The sequence below is a fragment of the Blennius ocellaris genome (assembly GCF_963422515.1).
Source record: "Blennius ocellaris genome assembly, chromosome: 4".
NCBI classification, from domain to species: domain Eukaryota; kingdom Metazoa; phylum Chordata; class Actinopteri; order Blenniiformes; family Blenniidae; genus Blennius; species Blennius ocellaris.
This window is the reverse complement of record NC_137653.1, coordinates 21,036,834-21,062,010: the sequence shown is the minus strand read 5'-3', so window position 1 is coordinate 21,062,010 and position 25,177 is coordinate 21,036,834. Positions and strand designations below refer to the sequence as shown.

At 40.9% G+C, this 25,177-nt stretch overlaps 1 protein-coding gene across 1 annotated transcript in view; it reads left to right on the top strand.

The window, feature by feature from the left end:
* Positions 1–25,177, top strand: part of tafa1b (TAFA chemokine like family member 1b) — a 128,586-nt gene that overhangs the window by 1,243 nt on the left and 102,166 nt on the right. Inside the window, exon 2 of the mRNA XM_080495081.1 lies at positions 1,297–1,433. Within this exon, the coding sequence (XP_080351207.1) occupies positions 1,310–1,433 (124 nt within the window). The 5' untranslated portion in view covers positions 1,297–1,309. The remainder of the gene's footprint in view (positions 1–1,296; positions 1,434–25,177) is intronic.

Genomic DNA, 25,177 nt, shown 5'->3' with positions numbered 1-25,177 from the left:
GCTTCAATGTCACCGAGGGTGCAGAACACGCGGGAAACATTCATTCGCCAAATGGCTTTAATGGAGGGTGGAGATCAAAATACTAAACAGGCATAATCTGTGGCAGCAAGCAGTGTTTTGGGGATTCCTGATAATCTATTTTTGTTTCAACACCCTTTAATGCCACTTGCAGCATTCACACTTAATGCAGCCACAGTTTATATATATATATATATATATATATATATATATATATATATATATATATATATCAGGCCTCTGGTAGAGGACCCGAGCTTGGAATAGAAAAATAGGTGACCGCCCGCGGAGGGCGAGAGGGGAATTTATATATATATATATATATATATATATATATAATGTATATTAGTATGAGGATCATACTGCAGATAAATTAGATTTGTATTCTCTAATGTATCTTTGAATATATATCAGATCTAGAATTTGACATTAAAACTTTAGATTCGCTTTGGAAGATGCCACTTAAAGGTTAAACATACACTACTGAAGAGATGATAAACTTTATAATGATCTAATCTATTCTTAATTCAAGATGAGGAGAAAGGGTGTATTTCGAAGAGTGTGCTGCAAGGACCCTGAACACCGGATCACAGTGTTAGGAGGAGGCAGAGTGATGCTATATCAACTTCTCACTGTATGCTTGTGACTGGAGAAAAGTGCTAATACCACCTGGTAAGGAGGAGAGCCTCATTATTCAATAAGGGCTAAGGCGTGTCTCCATATGCTGGCGCTCACCAGTCATTAGGCAGTCGCTGAACAAATCTGCAAGAAGGCTGTTCGTGCTCAGAAAAGCAATCTTTGGAATATTAATGTCTCAGATTTTTTTTTTTACAGTTGTCATTGATAAATCAAGTCCCCCCCCCAAAAAAAAAAAAAAAAAAAAGAGGGGGCAATGTTTTTCATAAAAAAACTCTTTATTTTGGCTGAAAATGTTTTATTTCATTTCATTATTACAATTTTTTTTACGTCTCGTAACATAAGTCTCAGTAAACCACAGCGCTATGGACAAGAAAGATATTAACAAGAATGAGTTTGTGTTTGATGGTGTTTTTTTTGGTCTTTTGCCTGCAGGGGTTTTGTCCATCCAAAGATGCACAATACATAGCTCTAAATAAACTACACTAATAAATATACCAGTTACAGTATTTATAGCACAATATACACTGATTATTTGTGCATTAGGTTTGCAACAATTCAATACAAGTTAATATGTATTACAACATGATGTAATACAAGTCTACCTCTGTTCTCTCCCCCCTACTGTGTGCTCTCCTGCAGAGTCGGCCTCACCATGTCCTGGTTGTTGGCCATGTGGATTAGCCTGGGCTTCCTGCTGCTGTGCCAGGCAACACTCTACCAGACCATCCAGCAGCACCATGTGGCCCGGCCCGGCCGCACCGACATCCTCACCTTGGGTACGTGCGCCTCTTTCTGAAGATATCGACTCTGTTAACACATGGTATGAGGTGTTTCCTTCTTCTCTGGGCGGCTTCAGCTGTTTGGAAGCAACATCCAGAGACTGCCGCAGTGTGTCAGAATGATTTCCTCAGGTAGCGTAACATGATGATTCACTGTGGTCGATCAGGATGAGCCGAAGAGAAGACTTCTAATCATTCTTTTTAATTCCATGTTACATACTTGGATGTAATCATACTCAAAACTACAGTATGTACTCATTTACAATGTGCTATTTTGGGAGAGCACGTGGTTGCTTTGACTTTGGCTCTGTGGCTGGGTTGTCTGCTTCTGTGTAGATCTCGACATCGAGGCCCTGTTAGAAGTCTTTGAACGTTGTGAGTAAGCTCATGGTGAGATGATTCATGTGCGCAACGAGGAATTCTTGCCTACTGCACCCTGAATCTTGCTGGCAGACTGCTCCGAGTAGGACAAGCTTTAGGCAAAAATCCCTATTACTGCGCTGGTAGCCAGGGGAGCTTTGATCACTGTGGCTTGGATAGAAATGACAATTATGTTTCCCTCTCTTGCACTGGAAGCGTTTGGCAATTAAGCCCAACGCCTTCTGCACCGTGGGGGCAAAAGGGAAGGGTAGACGCAGAGGCGGATCTAATTCTCTGATTATGAGAAAAGCTTATGAGAATTGCTTATAGTGTATGCGGGAGTGTTATAGCGGAAGCAAAGGGATTTTTTTTTCTTTTTCCCCCCCCTCTTTAATAGTACACAGCAAAGCAAACGTTTCCCTTAAGCTGCTAACAATGAGTGTGACTTCCATACCGAATCCTGACGCGAAGCGCTGTTTTCTGTGGGTGCCAAGCGGCTGTTAAACATTGATGCTATCTTGTGCGCGTGCATGTGTGCGTGCGTGTGTGTGTGTGTGTGTGCGCGCGCGCGCGCTCTGTGTGCGTGTTTGTCTTCTTGCAAAAACGACAGTAATTGAAGCACAGAGGGAGAAAAAATGTAAAATCATGCATTGAATTATGTTGTGTTGAACATTGGTGACTTTAAGCAGCATGTCAGTGAAGCGACTTACTTTTACTGTGGAACAGCTGACACATGAAAATCCCTGCTATGATAGATAGAAAGTTCTCAAAGTATCCCGGCCCCGTTAATTGGAGCAAGTGGGTAAGGGATGAGCAACAGAGAGCGCCGAATGAATTTTTAAAGGCTTCCAAGTTTTGCTGTTTTTTTTTTTTTTTCCCCTCCCTTCATTTTTTTTTTTATATTTGAAGGAGTTTGACTGGTTGGCAAGTCAAGCTTGGTGCCAAAGATGTACAAGGAAGTGCAAGGCTCAGTAAGTGTCTTTTCTGAATAATGCAGTGGTCTCAAAGGGGAAAGAGGGGAGAAAAAAAATAGTTGTTGCCCCCCCCACTTTCCTTCAACTCCCTCCTGTCGTAGAGGAGTCATCCAACTAAAAGATGGTGATGGGTAAGGGTACTGGGAGGTTTCCCATCAGACAGATCGACACACACACTCACCACATAGTACACCAAGCCGGGTCAGACATGTGCAGGCTCGCACATTCACACGCTATTTTCTCACTGGGGCCATTATTGTGTAGCATTTTCATTTATCCTTGGGGAACACTGGAGCTGTGTTCAGGACACATCAAGTCTGAGAGGATGCAAGCATTACACTGTGCAGATGGATGATAAATACTCGCTCTGTTGATTTAATCTTTTAAAGGCACTGATTTCATTTACATTATCGGAACGATTTAGTCTGAGCTGCGAGATTCAGAATAACACGCCTGAAAGGTAATTAAAAGAGAGATGTTGTACAGTGCACAAGCATTTGTGTCAACATTGATCAGTTATAGTGTTATTTAATGCGAGCAATGTTCTAAAAACTTTTATAGTTAAGTGGAAACTTCCTTAATTGATGCCAACTATCTTCATCTACAGATTTGTGAAAATATTTACAAATCAGCAGGCTTTCCAGGGGTGATGGTAGCCAGTCAAGGAGAACGCATCTCTCCTGTTTTATTCCCCCTTCTGCTGCTCAGTCACTGTATGATTTACTGTACATTATGTTTTTTTAAGCGGATTAAGCTGACATCAATCTTCCTTAGCCATGGAGTGGCGTTAACCGATCTAACCAGAGCGGCTCTCTCCGAATTGAAATGCTATGATGAATATTTGAATTAGAATTGATTTTATAATTTGAGAGGCTCTCTGGTTTCATTGAGGCCAGAACCCTCAGATATAAATAGATATGGCTATGTAGGACGTGGCAAAAAAAAAAAAAAAAAAGGATGAAGAAAGAGATGTCTTGCCTGGAAAAAAAATCCATCATCTTTCATGCTTTGCTGTTTTTCATTATCAAATAATGTGTCTGTGTTTCTGTGAATGATGTGATGTACTGGCTGCAGTACTGTAAATGAAGTTGTACAATTACTCAGCTAATGAAGCATGTGAAATGCAGCATTAGAACTTATTTCATGTCGGGGGAAAAAGGAGAATTGAAAAATCAATTTATCGCCGAGTTACACTTGCCAACCATTCACTAAGGTTTTTGATCCCATTTGTTTGAAGTTAATCAACAATACATTTAAGCTGTAGCTGCATTCCCATGTTGTCATGCTATACTGCTCTATCATCTTCTGGGAAATCTTCATTCTAAGTAAGAAATCGGGAGTTTTTATCTTTGAAGAAATGCTGAAATCATCTTTTTTTTTTTTTGTGGCTTTTGGTTCACAACCCGACAGACTGTCTGAAGAAACGTGGTACAAAAGCTAACATAAATCCAACATAGACAAAAATACAGAGCGAAGGGGCTGTGTGGGTAGCCGAGGAGGGGAAGTGAAGGTCATGTTATCCTCCAGCCTGTTGAAGTATCTAACAGTGTTTGAGAAGTCAGCTTATCTGCTTCCTGCAACAGTAAGCTGACAGCAAACGCAAAAAAAAGGGTGGCTGAAGTTTCAAGTCGGTATTTATTTATTTATTTCCTAGCGTCTCCATGACAAATCGGCATAGTCACCACTGAGGCGGGGATTGAGTAACGAGTAGCCTGACTGCTTCGTCACCTGCTCAGGAAGCGGTGCTGCCGCTCTCTTTCCCATGAGCCTCGGCTCCGCAGTCTGCCATCCCCGACCACCTCCCCTTCCTCCGGCCCGCTCTGCGTCCTGCTCGTGTGGCTGAAGATTGATGGCGCCCTGATTCTGGGCAGCCAATTCTGGTCTCTCAAGAAATAATCCACTACGTTGACAGATGAGCTGAATGTGACATGACACACACACACACACACACACACACACACACACACACACACACACACACACACACACACACACACACACACACACACACACACACACACACACACACACACACACACACACACACACACACACACACACGGCGGCCGTGCACTCTCCACACCTGCCAACACAGTGAGCTGACATGCTCGCTGCTGCATAAACCAGGCCACTCCTGACATGGGACTCCATCACACATCAGGAAATGTGCAAACCACTGTGGAAGTAGACGTGGATTTAGTGTCTTTTAACGATAAATGAACGAGTGTTCCGACGTCTTGTCTGCCGAGTGTTTTTGTCATTAAGTTTTACTTAGCAGGTGCTGTATTTACTCTGCATAGGAGCTGAAATATGCATACAGTTCACAGTATATCAATACCCAGAGGGCCAGTCTGCATATAACAACACTTTAGCTGCTGCTTTCTTTTATTATGACTTTGACAGGGCGGTTTAAAAGAGTCTCGGATCTAACAGAACAGCTGCAGCTGTAAAACTCGCTCTCGCCTGTGCTTTGATAACAATCTGTTGCTGACAATTTGTCTGACCATTTATTTTGGGGGGGTTTGCATTGTGACATCACAACAATATATACTGCACGTGCATTATTAGTCAAGTGTTATTTTTAGAGTGGAGAGGGTGGACTCCAGTACTCCCACCTTGTCTACACACCCCTCTTAATTATTTTTTAATGCTGTAATGATGGAGTTGCTTCCCCCTGCAGATCCAAGCGACTTCACCAGCAGACAGGAGAAATACATCAAGTGTTCAAGGCCCCGTTCACACAGCAGCGTTTTTAGTGAAAAGGCACAACTTTTTAGTGTTATCGTTTCAGAAAAGAGTCACGTTTAGGCAGCGATATTTTTAAAACAACAGAAACACAGAAAATGATGTAGTTAACATCTGAGCCAACCAGTTGGCGCTGTTGGTTGTTTTTGTGATGAAAACACGCACACACACACACACACACACACACACACACACACACACACACACACACACACACACACACACACACACACACACACACACACACACACACACACACACACACACACACACACACACACACACACACACAAGTTGGATTGGTATTACAGGTGACTATAAATGGGGAGTTATGCCACTCCATTGTTGTTATTGTCCATGTTTTCCCATGTGGAAAAGAAATATTTACACATTCACAGCACCAGCATTTCTGTACGTGTTTTCAAAAAGTTTCACCTTGAGAGCCGTTTTCTGAAGGTTGCGTTTTCATTGGCTACCAGCACCGCTGTCGTGTAAACCGACACCCAAAATGCCCAAAATGTAACAAAAGTTTTATGTTTTCACTTCAAAATAGTGAAAACAGAGCATAAGTAAAGCAGGTCCGCCAACTTTCATGTATGTGAGTGAACCTTGTTCTTTTAAATTTAGTATCAAAGAATTGCAAGTCATGCCAGATTTCTTGCTTAGAGACCCACAGTTGTTGCCTTTCAGCACAGGGATTTGAACCTGTGAATTTCCAGCCTAAGTCCAGTTCCTTAACCTCTTGGTGACCACTGCCACTGAACTTGGTTTATTTCCTTTTTCAGTCATGTAGAGCATATTTGGAAAAGACAGACTCCTTGTCATTAGAACTGTCATCTAGTCACTGTTTCTTGATTAGTTCTCTCCATTGAAACTGTAACTTTCATATAGTAACTTGTCCTGGGCCCAAAAGTGAATCAGTAACATTCACTTTCTGTTGCAGAGGTTTAATCCAGATAGATAGATAGATAGATAGATGGATAGATAAATACTTTAATGATCTCCAAGAGAAATTCACAATAATCCAGCGACCTTCCAGCCATAAGCTCTGCTCTGTAGCCCATTCCAGATCTGCACTTCACAATTTTGCCTTTTGACTCTTCAAAGTACTCTGTGATGTTGCTGAAAAATGCTGAAAGCGAATGCAGCGGCCCTCCGTTATTTTTTTATCCATTGATTCGAAATGGTGTGTAAAGTCTAATCCCAAATGATCGAAATGCATTTTAACGAGCTCATTGTTCAATGTGCCGTGCTGCTCCCTCAGTGTAGAAAACTCTTTGAGGTGGAAGAAAACATGTAATTACTTTGATTAGCCACGATGCATCGTATGGTCAAATAAAAGCAACAGCATGATCAAAAGTAAAAGGGGCGTTGGGTACTTTGTGAAATTTTTGTACTTCAGTTCGAAAAGCACTTCCTGTCAAAATACTGCAGGGCTCAACTTTATGAATCTATCGAAGCTCCGCTAAGATCTGAGGATAGAGGTTTTCTAGAGAGAGAGGAAAATCTGACAAGATACAGGGTGTTAAACTTAAACCCTGGAGCTTGATTTAGGATAGCTGTCTTCTTGGTAAATGAGGACAGTCTCGAAGTGTGCAAGCTATACATACTTATAGTATGAATTGATTTTTTTTTTTCCATTGCAGAGTGGCTGACTTGTCCAGAAGATTTATGATTTATTTATAAATTTTTTCAAGCAGTGTTTGGGAAAGCAAAGAAATTAACTCTCAAATTGAACGCTTAGATGGTTTTAAACTCTAAACTCATTTCCATAGTTGTCAGACTGCTCATTATAACGGCCCAGCAGCAGAATACACAGGGGGTGAAGATGCGCCTTATCCCCACCGTCATCTCCAAAGCGGTCATCCAGGCTGCCTCGCTTATTGGAAGAAGGTATGAGACGTTTAACAGGATGAAAAGTGGCCCCATCAATGTTGCCGACAAGAGCATCTCTCCACGTAGTCTCTTTGTGTTGCCATTAAATCAGCTTTATTTACACCCTCATTAAACTGTGGGGACTAATTAGTGTGAGAACTGATTGTGAAAGAGAATTCAATTAAATTACAGTCACTTGAATGGATGACGCCCTAATTGTATTTTTGTAAAGTGGATGAAGGGGAATTGTTTGGTCTTGTTAGCAGCTCTGGTATATAAGCAAGTATGAAAACATGCTTTGCCATGTACACACGGGTGCATTCAGTTCACTGCTATTCAAGGCTGTGGAATAGCCTCCTGTGACGCTGAAGGTGCTGTGCTTTTATCCTCTCCTTTATGTTTGACTACATATTGACGTTTCCATGTAAAAACCTTCCTGAGATGACAGGTTTTACGCTAATTGAAACTACAGGGTGAGTGAAATCATAAATTATATATCAGGTAAATTTAATTAGAAACATTCATTTTGTGAACATGACATTTGCAAATCCTGTCTTTCGCCAACAAAGGAGCTGAAATCCTATAATCTACCTCCACATGGGATTATAATTGCTTTGAAAACCACGGGCTTAGGTAGAGAGCTCATCAGCGCCGTGTGATCTCTCACTCTTTATCACGCAGCGTGCCCTTCAAGGCAATAAAAGCAACCTCTGAAAAACTAGGCAGTAACTGCTGCCTGATCACTCAGGTGTCGAGCAACGCTCCCGCCGCACCGGGTCTCTTCCCCCAACTCCTCATCCTCCTCTCCAGCCGACCCCCCCCCCCCTTCATCTCCTCTTCTCTATCGGCCCCTCAGACGATTTGTCATGGATCAGATGAGACAATTTGTCATGGATTAGTGCACTTAAATGTCTGTGTGATAGTGGAAGCAGTCACTGGAAAAGCTTAGGAATCCTATTACACTGCGTTTTATGGCCGGTGAGAGGGGAGAAAGAGGTGGAGGTTGAATTGGCACTTTCTGTGGCTTGCGTTCTGTTCCTTGACTTTTCCTCAGCACATAATCAAAAATTCACTTAAGAGGTGAGCTCGAGCGATGTGTCGAAGCTGCAAGAGTCGACAAGCATCTGTATATTTTTTACTGATGTACCCTTTCCTACAGGCTGCATGGTGCCCTTTAATTGGGCATTTGCCAGGTCTTACCTCCAATGTCGTCGTTGCTATGCCCGTCAAAAGCCTTTTGTCTTTGCACCGCACACACAAACAGCACCGCACCTTAGGTTAGAGATGATACAGTTTTACCAGCTCATTTCAGCATATTACAGATCTCAGACCTCATATCTGTTGAGCTGTTGCCTTTTTTCCCCTTCTAAATTTAAAGTTGGGGCAAGAAAGACATTTTGCAAGAGTCCTTGAAAACATGCTGTAAGAAAGTGTAGCATTTTACTCGAGTGTCAGTCTTCCCAGCTCATTGTCAACTTATGTTTCCCACGACCTGACGGTAAATCGATTGACATCTTGAACACTGTAATTGTGGCGTTACCATTCTCTGTTCAATTCAGCCGGATAGCATCAGGGTGACTCATCCAGGTATAGCAGTGCATGTGGATTATTTGTGGAACCACCAAGGAAGATGTTCAGGTCAGCATGGATCCAGATGCCGACGTTAGTCTGCTTATCACTAAAACTGAAGGTGCTGAAGTCATACCCGTAATATGGCTATTTACGACGACACCACTCAATCGAAAATGTTGCAGCTTCTGTTAACACCAGGGTCACCTTGTGATTTTTATCTGTGAAAGGTGCTATATAAATAAAGTTTCTTCTTCTTCTCCTGACAATCTTAAGTATATCCTGATGTGTAGAAACACGTTTTTTGTATGTAATGTAAAGCTGCATTTTTATGATAGTCTCTTCTCGAAATAGGCCCTTTTTGTTAATGTTTTCAAGTGAAAACCGAAAACGTTTGTTAGTTTTTGGTGTCTGTCTGCACAACGATGCTCAGAATAACTGAAAAGGCAAGTTTTTAAAAACGGTTCCCAAGGTGGAACTTTTCAAAAATGCTCTGATTCCGTCACTGGGGAAAACAAGGAGATGCAACTTATTCTGAAATGCTGCTAACTAAGTAAAATAACTAGTTATTTTTCAAATACGTGAGTTGATGGAGAATGACAGCAAAGTTTGCCTCCAGAGTGTCATGACTCCAGGATCATGTTCTCCTGGAACTTGGTAGGTTTAGAATTAAGAGTGGCCGTAATAACAACCCAACTTTGTCGTCCGTCCATAAGAATGTCTATTTACTCGCCATTGTTAATGTTTGTTCTCTGCGCTCTCTGTCTGTGTTTTATTACAAAAACAAACAACAGCACCCACTAGTGGCCCAACAGGCTCGCTACATCATTTTCAGTGTTTCTGCCATTTCTGTGGGAATGGACATTGTTTTTGCATAAACATAAAACAAAAAAAAACTATTCTTAAACTTTAATTTGTGCAATTATGTAAAAGTGGCTTAAAAGAAAGAAGTCATCCAAGGGAGACTTTAACCTAAACTGTATCTTTTGTCAGCCTCAACTTATTTTGGCCACTTCTTCATACGTCTTGGATTCGCGTTTGTGAGAAGTATTTTATTTACTTCTTCCTTCCTTCTCCTTCAAAGTGTGAGCTTTGAAGCTCTGTTGCATTTTCCCTCTCGCTTGAGTGATTAGACGGTGGATTCGATCCCATTCTTTTCAGATGTCAGATAATTGTGTCAGACAGAGTGTACAGGTGCTATTGAACGCAAGTGACTCATCCCAGCAATTATTTTCAATAAACTGAAGAGTATTAAAATAGACAAAGTCGAACCACACGGAGTGTCTTCAAACCATCCAGCTGTCGAACTGCAATGCGAGACATTGTGCTGTACAGTACCGTATGTTTGCTTCTCGTGTTTATTCCAACACCTTTTGCTTATTTCCATATAGCACACAGAATATCACTACATCATGAGTCATTGCCGCTTTCATTCTGACATTGTGTAATTCAGCTTCAAAGCACCTCATGTCCTTCGGTAGTATCTCACTGAAGTGACATAGCTTGCTTTTGTTAATAATGCAGACTGAGATGCCAGCAGGTAATTGTGATGCAAAAGTGCCACTCTGTTGCACCATTTAAAACCACTGCAGGGGACAAATGTTACTCATTCAGTGTTTATTTTGCAGTGAATTCACTTTGCCCACCAAGTCGTTTACCCTGGTTGGAGAATGAATATATATAGTAAACTGATTTCTGAGCATTTACTTTTTTGCCCATCATATAGCCAAATCAAAATTGCTGATGTGAGATCATCATGTGTTCTGTCAGATTGTTTTGCTAGGTATATAATAGCCACGGATAAAAATGTTGATCCAAAATAGCAGCTTTTACCTGATGTCTGAATTGATCTTTTGTGTTAATTTATTTTTTTTCATTCGTTGGCATCTTGGTGCTTAAATATTTATTTAAAGAAATTGTATTTCTGCTTTAGCAAAAAAAAAAAAAAGCAAGTGAGGGAGTTATACCCTGACCTGCAGTTTCCCTCTGCTCAATAGAGCTTTAAAGTTAGTTTTTATGGTTTTCCAGCTCACATGCTTGCCATTTTAGCTTCAGTGTAAGGATTTTCCAAGTGTTGTTTTAGTAGCACTAGCAGGCAGCTTGTCTGCTACCTGCCTAACACCAAGAAGCTGACAAACAGTATTTGCTCCCAGCTTGTGAAGCTAGTGGAGGATTTGGCAGCTAAAAAAGAACAAGACATTTCCTTCAGGAATTGGAAGAGACAAAAACTGGGATACAAAGCAAATTAATATTGAACTTGCACTCATCAAGCGGAAAGACTAGGTAAGCTCATGTTGTTTGGTATCAAGTGGCATGTGCAAAATTGACATAACAGGGGCTTCACATCTACTTAGAATGGTTTTGGTGGTGATGGCGGTGGTGGGATGGGGGTGGTGGGGGGGTTGGAGGGGTTCACTCTAATGGAAGATTAAAGGACTTCTCTTTTCTCCAATAATGCACAACATACTTGTGTAGGTTACATACTCATCTAATGTTGAAGTCCATGCCATTCTTGCACTTTACATTTTTACAGGGCTAATAATGGGAGGTTTTCGATGCATATGCTCAATTTGTTGCCAAGGTGACATGTCTTCTCAGTTCAGTCCAGTGAATCACTCATTCAAGCCCTGACAGGGGACAAAAATGGATTATGGGTTTGAAATTATGGAAACAGAAATCCTCTTGCTTGAATATGTCCCCACTTGTCAAAGGAATGATTGAAAGTCTGTCTAAATTTTCCACCCAGGCTGCTCTGTCAGCATTAGCCGGGGTCTATTTGTCTTGTCTTATGTGTCTGGGTGAATCTATGCTGCTGCTGTGCCGAGGCAGCACCGTATTGTCTTATCACGGCTTTATCTGACAGCAGACGCTCCAATAATGTAAAGTTAGGTTGAGATGTCATAGCTAACTGTTTTATCGCAGCTCTACAGAATGTGACACATGAGATGGACACGGGCAAATGCCAGAATAAACAGACGGGAAATCGTCATTCAACCTGCGGTGCCCACCATGCTGTTCTCACCATTGTGCATCTTATATTAAATGTGCCCATCACTCATAGCTGTGCACAGTGAGAATAGTGACAGACTGTTGAAAATGCGGGAGCACAATTAGTGTCCACAGGCCCCGCAGTGTATCTTCATTTGCTACAGTATCTTCAGCGCATGTCAGGTTCACTGAACATGGCTCAATGCCCCGGTGCCTGTTGGCCAGGAGTAGGAGAGAATGACGGATGAGGTGGCACCTGCATGTGTCTGTCTGTAGCCTAATGACCCAGAGGAGCTTCGTTCCTCACACACGGTCTCCTTCCTCTCTTTTTCGGCTCTTTGTCTTTGTCACTGCACGGACATCTCGTTTGTCTGTTAGCCACACAGCTCGTCTGCCGCCAGTGTCATCTCAGCCTGACACTCACAAACTCTCCTATACCATGGTTTTCTTTGTGCCATTCTGAAAGAAAGGGAAAAAAAAGTCGGAAGACATGCTGAACTTCTATTATCTAAAAGTTTGCACTGTGTATTTGCTAGGAAATATAATTTAGTACCTCAGGCAGGCTATGAAAGATTTTTCCTCCCTCCATCTCACATCCCAGGGGTTTAAGTAGTATGAGGTACTGAGCTTTTCCAACAAAAAGACCTTTTGACCTGCTTTCTGTATGTTTTGTGAGTCGAGTTTAAATGAGGATTAATATTTGCTCACAGGAAGTTTTTCAACCTTTTTCCCTGAAGGCCTCCACAAAAGTAAGAGGTTGCCATATGTATGTACAAAACAGAAGCGTCGGAACTGAGCTGATGGAGCCGAATACCTTTCCTGCACGCTAGCTTTGATCGTAACATCTTTTTTACCCATCCTTGTGGATTTTCAGCCCCTCTCCGAGGCATAAACTGAAAAGCATGCATGCATGCTAAATAAAGAGCACAAGAACTGTACTGATGCATAAACCTATCCCTTACCTCATCTTTGAGATTTTTTTTCCCCCTGAATCCTCGCAGAGTCCAGATCAAGGCTTGTGAGCTTCAGCTCCTTTGTGAGAGACAAACAAATACATCCCTTTTTGTGTCGCAGATGCATTTTGACATTGTTAGCTCATTTCTGGCGCACACATAGGTGACACTATAAGAGCATGGCTATCATTTCTCAGAAATAACAACTGTATATGTAATTTCACCCTATTATTAGTACATCAAGGACATTCACATTTTATCTTCAGATGATATTTAACATTTCATATATTTTGTACTTTAAAAATGTTTTTTTTTCCATTTGAAGATCTGCATTATTACAATTGTGGGTGTATTGGCATTGGGGGGGAAACCTCAGGGCTTCATCACCACAGGCACTAAGTAGCCTTAGGGTAACCTGTAAGGGTGCTCTCTATATGTTCTTGTATATGATCTGCATGCTTAGTTTTGTGCTAGGTGATTTTGTACTGACGAGGCTCATATATTATGCTATCCTGGTTAAGATGCTTGTCGTAGTTGGTAATAACTTTACTCACAACTCTCTAAACCATTAAATATTGAGTTTTTGAATTGCATGACTATTAAAAACACTATTTCTGTCAATAAGCAGCACTGTAAATTGCAGCAGAACATAGTGCCTTAGCGTGGGCGAGGCTTTAATGTGTAAATGAAGATGAGATGAAATAAATGCATCTTTATTTTTTTTTTTGTCCTTGCAAAGCTGTACTATATACACTAGCACAGTGGAAGTGGAGCACAGCTTTACTCCTTACTGCTAGGAATATTGAATAAATGAAATGGCGTGCACTTAAAGAAGCTTAAAAATTAGGCCATGAAGGAACCTGGATGACTACTGAACATACAACTTTGACTTGCATGTTAAAATCTATGACTCCATCCCCAAGAAGATATATTTTCTAAATGGATTAAGCCTCTTTGTAAACAACTGTAGCACACGTTATTTATACACTGTTGGAACTCCATGATGATTAATGACCTTGTAGAGCATAATGGAATTCAATTAAATATAACATAATTATTGTTGTTTAGAACAAGGCCAAATTGCACAGTAATCTAACTAATTCAGTGTTTTTTCTGGAGCGATAAGCAACAGATGTCAGTGAAAGAAAAACAGGTTTTTGTTCTCCACAAAGTTGGATGACTTCTTATTTTGCACACTGACAGTTACTGTAGAACAGGGGTGTCCCACCCCGAGCACTCCGGTCCTGCATGTTTTGTTGCATGCAAGTCTCTCCCTGCTGCACCACACTTGATCGCATCCACAACAACATTGTCGTGTGAACGCAAAACCTTTCAAACATAAAACGGGAAAAATTATGAAACATTGGGTAATCGGGTCCCTCGAAAAACCACCTCATGGAAATTCACAAGCGAATGGTCTTTATTCAACTTTATTATCATAAAATCCTCATCAGCAGCTGGCTGATACTTGCAGAGGTGAAGTGGACAAAGAGCCCGACCTTCTGCGCCATCCTTTTTCACTGCTCCACTCGTGGCCTCAGCATAAGAGTGTTTATAAAAAGTCTACTTTGCTCTCATCAAGAACAAAGGCTTCAGGTTGCCTCTCAGCCGATCCCCCAAAAAAGCACAGTAACCGTGTCGAGTTCTGCTTTCGAGAGACGGAGAGCCTCTCACTCGCTTACTGTACATTAAGCTTTTAGTATTACATTACACTCTTCTCCTGTTTTTGCGAGTGCAAACCTCGCACGGCGCTGCGCTCACATCTCAAAACAACTCCCCCTCTTCTCTTAGGCGCAATCAAAGCATCAGTCTTTTGATTTAACTATGAATAAAACACAGAAATGTTTTGTGTGGCGCTCTGTGCAGCGAGCAGCACTTCTGTCTGGCTTGTTGCAACATTTTGCTCTTTTTTTTTTAAGTATGCGTGTCAGGCAGAGTGCTGGCAGAAAAGGGGATGAAGCTGGCTCTGTCTCAGCACTCATATTAGTCACACTCCGTAGTATTATTCAATCACCGTCTTATGTCACAGTTGTGCACGTTTATCTGCGGCCCGGTTGAATGTTGGATACGCTCGCAGCCTGTTAGCATGACAGTGTTTCTCTGAGTGTGACGGAGAATCACCTCAACATGTAGGCCGGCTTCAGCAGGAGCCGCTGCTCCTCACAGTTTGCTGGGGTGTTGAGGATCTGCACGCGTGCTGTCAGGGCAGTCACACCACAACGGGCCTGTGTGCAGCAGCATGTTGCCATCGTGATGTTATTACAATTTTGGGTTGATTCACATGAGAGGCCAAGGCAATACCCCCCCCCACTGTTGTTGTTTTTCTTTTTTCCCCTCTCAGCTCTTCACCAAATGAGAAATGTCACCCAAAGCTGCAGCTGGGGCAGGCTTGAGGGCGGTACAAATTCAAAGGGCTACGACTAGTTGTTCCACTGCTGTAATGTAGCTGGGTACTGCAGGGTAAAGGAATACATGCTAAGACGGGTTGGTAAAGTAAAGGGAAAACCCCATGTATTTGGCTCATTAGTCATCATTAGGTGTGAAAAGTTCCTTTTTGCTCCGGCAATGTGACATCGACCCAACCGAAGTGTACCCACCTGTGCCGAGTCTGGTTCTGTGCCGTCTCAACAGAGCGGCATTATTTCCAGTCAAGCTCCCGGTGAGGTGCAACAGTGTTATCACATCTTCAACCCTGAACCTCCTGTTAGATTGTACCTTCACCTCATGATAGCATTGTGATATATGTGTGTCCTACACCTGCCTGTTCCATAAAACACTGACTTTGTTGACTTTACTTAAAGGAAAATAGTGCGGCGGTGCTCTGTTTTCCTTTCTGTGCGTCACCTCCTGCTATTCACCGATATTTACAGTGAACGACGGACGTATCCGATGCCATTTCTTTTACTTACTTATCTGGCGGCAGCTTTACAGGACCAACTTTACAATGTCAAATCAATCTTGATGTTTACCGTGGCTCTGACTCACGTCTGAAATAAAGATAAAAGGATGTGGGACTAAGGTTTTGACACTTTTGATCCCAGGGGTTATTTAGAGATTCACCATAAAGTACTTTGTTTATCACCACTGAAGTTGGATGTTATTTTGACAAAATAATTGTACGTGCATCTGAAAAAAAATGACAGTGGATAAGTTGAGTTTCCTTCACTTTAATTTAAACTGTGAAACTTTCATACCTTTTTTCAATATTTACACATGAAAGATTTCAAGACTTTTTGGTTGATTCCTTTATTTCATTGCATGTGCATTGACCTGGAACTCGGGTTTCCTCTCATAGCCCAGAAACACGAGTTTAAGAAAATTTGATTTTATAGGTTTGCCATAACTGTTTGTTTCTCTTGTCCTTTGATAGACTGGTGACTAGTACACAGGGTACTTGTCTTTTACCCATGGAGACCCGAGATCGACTCCATCAACACACCTTTGGAGAAAAACAGTGTTGAGATTGGATCGATGAGAGTCACAAAATTTTAAAATAAATAATAAAAAACAAAAACAAAACAGAATCCATAATTGTCACAATTCAGTTTTTTTTTTTTTTAAATGCTTGAGACTTTTTCATTTATTTGTTATAAAAATAACTGATAAACATCATCTGCAAAAAGATCTATTTATTATAATTACCTTGTTTATTATCTTAATATATGAACTAATTACCGGGCAGATTATATCTCTTTCGTTTACAAGCATGTAAGCTATAGGCTACAGAAATCATTAGCATAATTCCACATGCTGTCAGACCAATTAATAGCCACCCAAAGCCCCAGACCAAATAACCCGACAAACAGCCCCGAGGCATCATACATCTCTTCCTCTGTTCTCCCTCCCTGCGCTGCTAATGTGAAGCGACACTGTGTTCTGCAGACGCCGCTGGTCTGGAGGGGATGGTCAGTCTCACTCTCGCCGTCTGCTTCAGTTAAAGTGAATTGTTTAAGATATATTCTGCTTGTTCAGTGGGTGTTGAAGCATGAAATTGCTCTCATTGTCTTCCTCACTAGTGGAGTTTGTAGCACTTTTTTTTCATGATAATTAGCAGTAGCTCTCTTTTGGGTTAGATGTAACCCAAAGCATGGACCTAAAGTGATCCTGTCGCTGTTAGAGATCCATCTCTAACAGTATTTTTATGTGTTTCATGTAGCCAACTTTATCAATCAAAATTGAATGAATGTGATTAAATGGACTTCACTTATATAGCATCTTTAAGCTGAGAGCAGGCCCAAAGTGCTACACATGATTCATCACATTCACCCATTCACACACCGTTGGAGGCTGCCGCCGTGCAAGGTGCTGTCACTCCAATGGGAGCAGTTTGGGGTTCAGTGTCTTGCCCAAGGACACTTCGCTATGTCGGCAGAGATGGCAGAGATGGGACCGAGCTGTGCCGCCCCTAATTAGATACAAAGCTTTGATGGACTGGAGAGCCATCCAGGTTCTAGTCAGTCTGCACCTTTATCCCAAACTTTATAAAGTGGTGGATGTGATTGATGGATAGTTGGTTGTGATATGGAACCAAATTTGAGCAAATTGTTTTGTGATTAGCAATTTCGCCCCACAGTAAAAATACTATTTACACAAATTTTCAAGTGAAAAAGTAAAACTTTTGGGAGTCTGTTTACATGACAATGGTGCAAAGACAAACATCTGCAGAAAGCAATGCTTGCAATACCTTGCAGTGTAAATGCAAAACTTTTCTGAAATGAAAATGCATTGCATTTTCATTTCAGAAAAGTTGTGTAAACAGGGCCTAAATTGCCAGCAGTTCTGATTGTGTGCCTGTGTTAGTCCTGCGATGGATGGTCTTCCCTGGATGGGTGGATTGGTGGTAGCGCTCTGAACTTTTGACTTAATCTATTCTTATATGTATTGTTTAATTTGGATAAACATGAACTATAACCCTGTACAGTTTAATCTAAAAAGGTAAAATACCAAAAACATATACGACACATGAAAAACTCTTTCACTGTGAAAAGAAACACACCAGGCGTCTTTCCACAAGCAAATAGTCAACAGATTGTGGGATAAATGCTTTACTGACCACAAAAAAACCCCTCAAAAGTCACGCACACACACTGGGAATTAAACTGAGTGTCACTTCAGCACTGAATCAATGAGGGGAGACTTTTCTTGAGCTGGAGGAGATGAAAGCCCTGCAGTTGTGCTAAACAGATGTTATCCAATGCCGGAACTGAAGTGGAGGGGGAGCTCTTTCTCCCTCTCTCGCCAGGGGCAGGCTGTGCTAATGTTAGTGGTATTGGTGATATTGGCAGGTGAATACGAGCTCCTTGTAAGGTCTTACAGGGCTCTTGTGAACACACCATCTCATCCTGAGGTGAATTGGATAAGAAAAGAGTGCAGATCCCATAAGTCCCCTCCAAGATTCACCGCTCCCTCTGCAAGGACGCTCGTAATAGGTGTCTTACACACATGGGACAGAGGCAACAAAACAGCCTCATATTGTTTTTTCACGAGCGAGAGGGGGATTATGTCATCCTAAAGTGCGTAGGATGAAAATAAACACTACAGGCATAAACTGGAGATTTAGCATTGATAACAGTGTGAAACATTTAGGAACCACAAGGTAATGGTTTGTTAATCTTTTTAATCTCTTATTGTCAGCCAGGCAGCGCGATGCTTTGAGGCTGAATACAAGAGTGGCACCTCAGCTCGTGTTTTCTGTGGGTTTTGTTCAAGAATTGATGCCAATTGGAGGAGAATGCAGCAAGAAAGAAAAAAATACGCAGCTACTCACCCCCTTTCTTCCCACTCACTGAACTACTATCAGTCATAATGTAACTCTCATAGCTCCACCACAGCATGATCCCGGTGGCCATTCTGAAGACTTTTTCCTACAGATATTTGCACATATGGCTCAATTAGCCCCTTTTTAACAACATATGAGGATGAGCTTATGTGTACGCTGAGGAACAGGATCCAATGTATCTGGTTGAGCCCGGTAAAGCAACTTGCAGCAGTGCTGTTGATGAACCCTGGCCAGACAGATGGCATCCATTTGATCAGGGATACACTAATCATGGGCCCAAAGCAGATAAGTGAGGCTGTTATTGGGTCTTCATGAGGCTGCTTCACTCCCTGTCTATTTGGAGGAAATTTAAAAACTTTTAAAGAGCGAAACTGCTGTTCTTGTCACAGATGTGTTTGCTTATGTGCTGGATTGTTGTTTTATTCATCAATGTTTTATGTGGACTGAAATGGTAATAGACTTTTGGCATTTCATCATTATTTTAAACCTGTATACAAAAATCTATTTAAACTGATACATTTTCTTCAGTAAATCATACATGACATTTATTATTTTTACTTCAAGAGATGTCTTTGTAAATCCACTAAATATGCTCTGATTTTAATATTTAAAAGCGACATTGACACTTCTACCCAACCCCTCCCACTACAGTCAAGATTCCACATGAAAAATTCAACTTCAATTTCTGTCCTATGAATGTCTGTGAACTCCCATTGCTAATTTTATAGTGTATTGTTCTCTGTTATCTAACTCATGGCCTGGATAGCGAACTACATCTTTTTCAATGTTCCTGTGATTTCCTGTGGAAGCGAATGTGGCTCAAAAATCTATTTGAAATGTATTTTCAGAAATACTTTTTCATTTTCAGATTAAACTGCAATTTTTGGCTCAAATAAAAATTAATGATCAATCATCCAAACTGCATTTTCATTTTCTTTCAAAAGGCTGCTTATTCTGTGACTTAATTAAAATGAAAAAGAAGTGATGTTTAAGTTTTAATTTTCAAAAGACACTCCAGCAAATTGTGACCAAAATTCATTTTGAAATGTCAAATTTGAAAATTAAAATGCATGAGCAGAAATGCCTTTTTCATTCCAAGGTTCTGGCTGCATTATCTGACTCATGAATGAACTTAATTATAGTTCATTCAAACTGCATTTTCATTTCATTATTCAGGTTGCACATTTCAAGGCACAACTCAAAAGAAAACATAAAGATGGAATTGCTTTTTTGTTTTCATGTCCGCCCTGCAAAAAAAGGATCACAATTCAATTCGACTTAGTGGCGCAGGAGAGTGATGTCAGAGACTCTCTACTTCTTCTGATTGCACTGCGCTTCTAATACTCCAGGAGGCTCTGTGCATATTTGAGCTTGAACAAGAGAAGACATGAGAAGCAGCTCTTTAAATGTTACTGAACGGTGATGTGTGATGTGCCATCATGATAAAAAAAGACACAGACTCTACACATTTTAGTAATTTTATCCACCGATCCAATACAAACTGGACATGACGCTGCCTGTTTCTGTTCCTCAACATAGCCAATATGAACTTTACACAAATATTTGTTACGCAGCATGACTCGCTTCAGTCTGTGTAGTGTCTTGTATGTGTGAGAGAATCATTCCTGCTGATGGTACAATAAAGTACAGAGAAAAGTCAGCAGTGAGGCAGGCAGTACTCTGCCTCACTTCAAGGGGGCGTCCGTGAACTGACAGGTGCTTTCAAGCTCATTTTGATAGACAACTTTGATTTAAAAAAAAATTGATAAAACCACCAGGATTTAAAGTTAGAAAAAATAACAGAAATTTTTAATGAAGGTCAAAATTCAATTTGTGCTGCGCACATCTCTATACTTTAATTTGTTTACAGAAAATGTGAATTGCTTAGACACAAGAAGGTGCTCTATCCATCTCTATAAAAGAAACTGTCTTTGTAGGACAAATATGTTCCTGTGTTTATGTTTGCATTGGTGTAATTGAAAGAGGAATGCTGATGAGATATGAAACATTACCAGTTGCGTGCTGTTGGCTGAATAGTGAAATAAGATGCTCTTTTCAGTTCTTACAATTGTAAATCTGACCAGCCATGAACCTCACCGCACGTCACTTTTACTGAATGACGAGAATCAGTTCATTAAAAAGATATGTTCACCGAATTGTTCAATACTTGTTGGGAGGAGCCCCGACTGTGGAACACAGTACGTTTCGTGGCCGCAGCGCATTCATTGGCTGGGGTATGTTAACGACCATTGCACGTTCGATGGCTGCGGTACGTTCGACGACCACCGCACGTTCAGTGACTGCAAAACCTCACAGTAGGTGAGCAGATCACTGAACAAGCACCGTTCCCTCGCTATGAGAGAATCTGACAATATGCCTCTGCCACACTGTTTTCTCACTTTCCTGGTTTCACCGTCAGATGAGAGGCAGAAGAAGCACAGCGGCTGCTGACGTCACTTTCCTGCGTCGCTTGGAAATGAGAAGTCATATTGAATTTTGACCCCTTTTTTGCATGGACGGCATGAAAAGGAAAAAGCAATCCCCTTTTTAGGTTTTCTTTTGAGTTCTGTTACAAAATGTGCAACCTGAATAAGAAAATGAAAATGCAGTTTGGATGATGAATTAATAATTTTATTTATGAGTCAAACTATGCAGCCAGAACCTTGAAATGAAAAAGCATTTCTGCTAATGCATTTTCATTTTCAAATATGACATTTCAAAATGAATTTTGGTCACTATTTGCTGAGGCATATTTTGAAAAGGAAAACTTAAATGTCATTTACTTTTTCATTTTAATTAAGTCACAGAATAAGCAGCGTTGTATAAGAAAATGAAAATGCAGTTTGGATGATTGATCATTATTTTTATTTATGAGTCAAAAAATGCAGTTTAATCTGAAGATGAAAAAGTCTTTTTGTTAATACATTTCAAATAGATTTTTGAGCCACATTCGCTTCCATAATTTCCATTTAAAGAAAATGTTGCAATGTAAACGCAAAACTTTTCCTAAATGAAAAAGGGTGTAAGTGGGGACTCAATGGTTGTGGATTTTAGGTTTTGTGTGTGAGACACACATTTCAAGCTGAAGAGAAATACACATTCATAAGTGACAAGGACTATAAAACATGCAGTCTCCTTCCTTATGTGATGGAAGATGAAATGCAATATATTTAAGAACAGCATGTTTGATTTCATTCCTAAGACTCTTGATTGTCTTCTTATCATTTTTTTTTTCTTCACCCCTGTTAGTTGTCATGGGGTGGAAATATTTTCAGGATCACATTTGGCCCCTTATCTCGTCACACTAGCAAATCCATTTTTAAAAGGTTAGGCATTAATAGCGAGAATCTCCTCCTTCCTCCTCCCTCTTCTTTCTCCCACCTCTCAGATATGAGATTACGCATTTCACCCCGAGCAACAGACAGAAACTAATCCATGACCTGTGCGTGATATTAGTCCTATGCCCGCAGTGTGGTTTGACAGCTCTGCTGGGCCCAGTTTTGATATTGGACATTTAACGGTCCGCTGCAAAAAAAATCCAGCTTTAACTGGCAGCTAAACCACAGACAGATGTACTCACCCACACACTCGCTTTCACACCAGCCATGTGCTTCAATGAAGACTTGAAAACACACTCATGTGCAAACATGTGCTCAAAGACACTCACACACACACACACACACACACACACACACACACTAATTTTGGGTGTTTCATTCTCATGCTGATAAAAAATTATAAAGCGTGATATCAAGTGTAGCAAATGTTAAATAGCAAGATAAGCACTAAGCCTATCGGAGTAAGTGTGATAAGTATCCCATTAAGTGCCCCGTGCCTTCCACATTCTCTCTGAATCAGTAGATCCTAAGTGGAGAAATTAATATTTAATACCTCGGGCAGAGTGCTACCGACACTTCCTGGGTGATTGCATCAAAATTCCAGGAGCTTTGACAGTATCGGGCTCTTTCCTGTAAGCAAGGATTGGCTTGCATTCAACATGAGATTCATGTAAGATCAACATTCTCGGTGAGTGTTTCCATAGTGGATGAACCAGTCCTACAGCTGCATCCAAAATACAGCTTCAATGCATGTTTGCAATCTGGAACTCATATGTGATAATATAAGGAAAGATAAAGATATTAAACCCTGAAACTAAGTATCCCTTAAAGTATAGTATAATATATGACATTAGCAATGTTCACAGCTCGAGATGTAAACTTAAGAAGAGGGCTCATGCTGTTAGGAAGTGTGACCAGCAGAAATATTAATGAAAACTGTTTGAAGAAGCCTCTTTTTCCTAGTTTAGAATTAAGATATATTTATTACACTGTAGGTAAAACCACATGAACATTAATGGCAGGTTTCACATCGCGGATTTACTTATGTTTCATTTCCCCAATAAGTGCAGCAGGACCACACACGCCGTTAACATACAAAGACGTGTAGCGAGAGTTCAATGGGTTTAAATGAAATACAGAGCTGCACTTACAAGAGCTGGGAGGGAAATGACTCAATATTCATCACACGTGTCCCATTTATTAGCATCTAGCACTTTAGAGGGGGATCATAATTCAATTTTAGATCAGAATTTTAAGATCAAGAACTTATCCTTTTTAATAAATCAACATCTCCAGCAGTCTGAAGCAAACATCTGTAAGTGAATGAGTTTTCACTCACTGCCAGTATATTTGTTGTTGACACAAATGGGAGCATGACGCCATTTTTTTTTTTTAGATTGTAATGTTTTTTCAGCATTTTTGTAACTTTATATTTCTGTTCTCACTCATCTGCAATGTTAAAACTAACAGCAGCTTGTAACCTGGCTATATCAAAAGCATTAAAGTGTCAAGATCGTCATCGTGTCTCATTTTAGATGAAAAGCTTTTCGCCGGATGTATGACATCCTGTTTGGCAACATGACCGCAGTTTTGTCGTCTATGATGCTTTAAGTCATTCAAAGACACAATGATGAGATCAAAGTGTGTTTTGTCTCTCCATGCTCTCTGTTCTACCTTGTTGGGCAACAAATAGTGGAATTGCAAGTGCATTTCTGTGATGGATACAGCCATCGGCTCCGGTCTGTGGTACCTTACATGTGTTTGAAACGGGAGCCAGGACAGAGCCAAGATTACTCACAGAGTTTCAGGACTGAGTGGGGAGTGGGTGCTGTCAGCATGTGTATTTCGACCCTCCATTCACACTAGTTTGCTAGTCTAAATCCAATTCATCAGCCCTTAATGGACTGCACAAATTGTCTCTCTAGGATCTTAACTCAAGCAGTGGATGGACTAAGCAGGAATAGAGTGGAAACATATGGCACACAGAATAAAAGAGGTGGGTCCTGCAGACCTGATCATCAACATGCGAAAAACCCTCAAGGATTATAAATTAATTCATTAATGGATTTTTTTTTTCTTCTTCTATGAAAGTGAATTGCTTGGAATGATTGGCTAAGAAATCAAACTTTCTCTCTTGAGAATATCTGCGAACAAAACAGCTGAAATCTAGCAATTGACATCAATTACGCTCCCACATTGAGCAGTGTGATATTGACTCCAAAGGTAAAACCCTCAACCAATGTGCGTCTGCAATTCCACTGCAAGGAAGAGCTGTGCAAAAGTGTTTGGGAGCAAGCCTGTTCTGCAGTTCCTTCATGCGTTTTCACGTAACATAGAGCCACAACTGAAACAACTGCTTGTTTCCATACAGCTCGTCATTGTCTGTCAGGGATCAGCCATGCTCAATGGTCAAGGTTTCAGCTGATGTAAGTGGACCGGTGGAGATTTAAGAGCAATCCTTATTTCCTGAAATCCATTTGCTCCCTTCCATTTCCCTGCATTTCAGCATGATCACAAAGCTCACAGGGCTCAACAACAACAACACTGATAAATTGTCACTCATTTAGTGAGGGGCCTGCTACATTTACTGGGCACTCTGTCAACTCCGTTCTGCCTTTGATCCCATTTGTGAATGGCACGTGTGTTTTTTATGTCTGTGCATGGCACACACGAGCAGATGAATTGTATTTCGAACAAAAGGATATGTTTTCTCCCAGAGCTGCTTCGTTTAAAGACTTTTAATACCAGACATTTATAGCAGGAATTTCAATGCATTTATACCATTAACCATTTGCACAGATTTCTCAAAACACAACTTATTACCTTGCGCAATTTGGGAACAGGAGAACGCAGGTACAACGCTGTCTCACTCTGTCGCCATTGCTTACCCGTGCACGTTTTTCAAATGGAGAGCAGAGTGCGAGAGAATGAACCCATCTGCACCAAATGACTCATCAGTCTTCTTTAGAACAACCTGAAGCAACAAAGAGTCACAGAGCTCGTACTGCTGCAATATCAGCTAATGTCAGACAAGCTGCAATACATTACCAAACAACACCACCTTTCACTCAAGAGCTCACAAAGTTGAAAAGACTTCAGCCTGTGCTTGTATTGAAAGGTGGGACTTGTAGTGGTTACACCTTGGCAAAGGTTCAAGTTC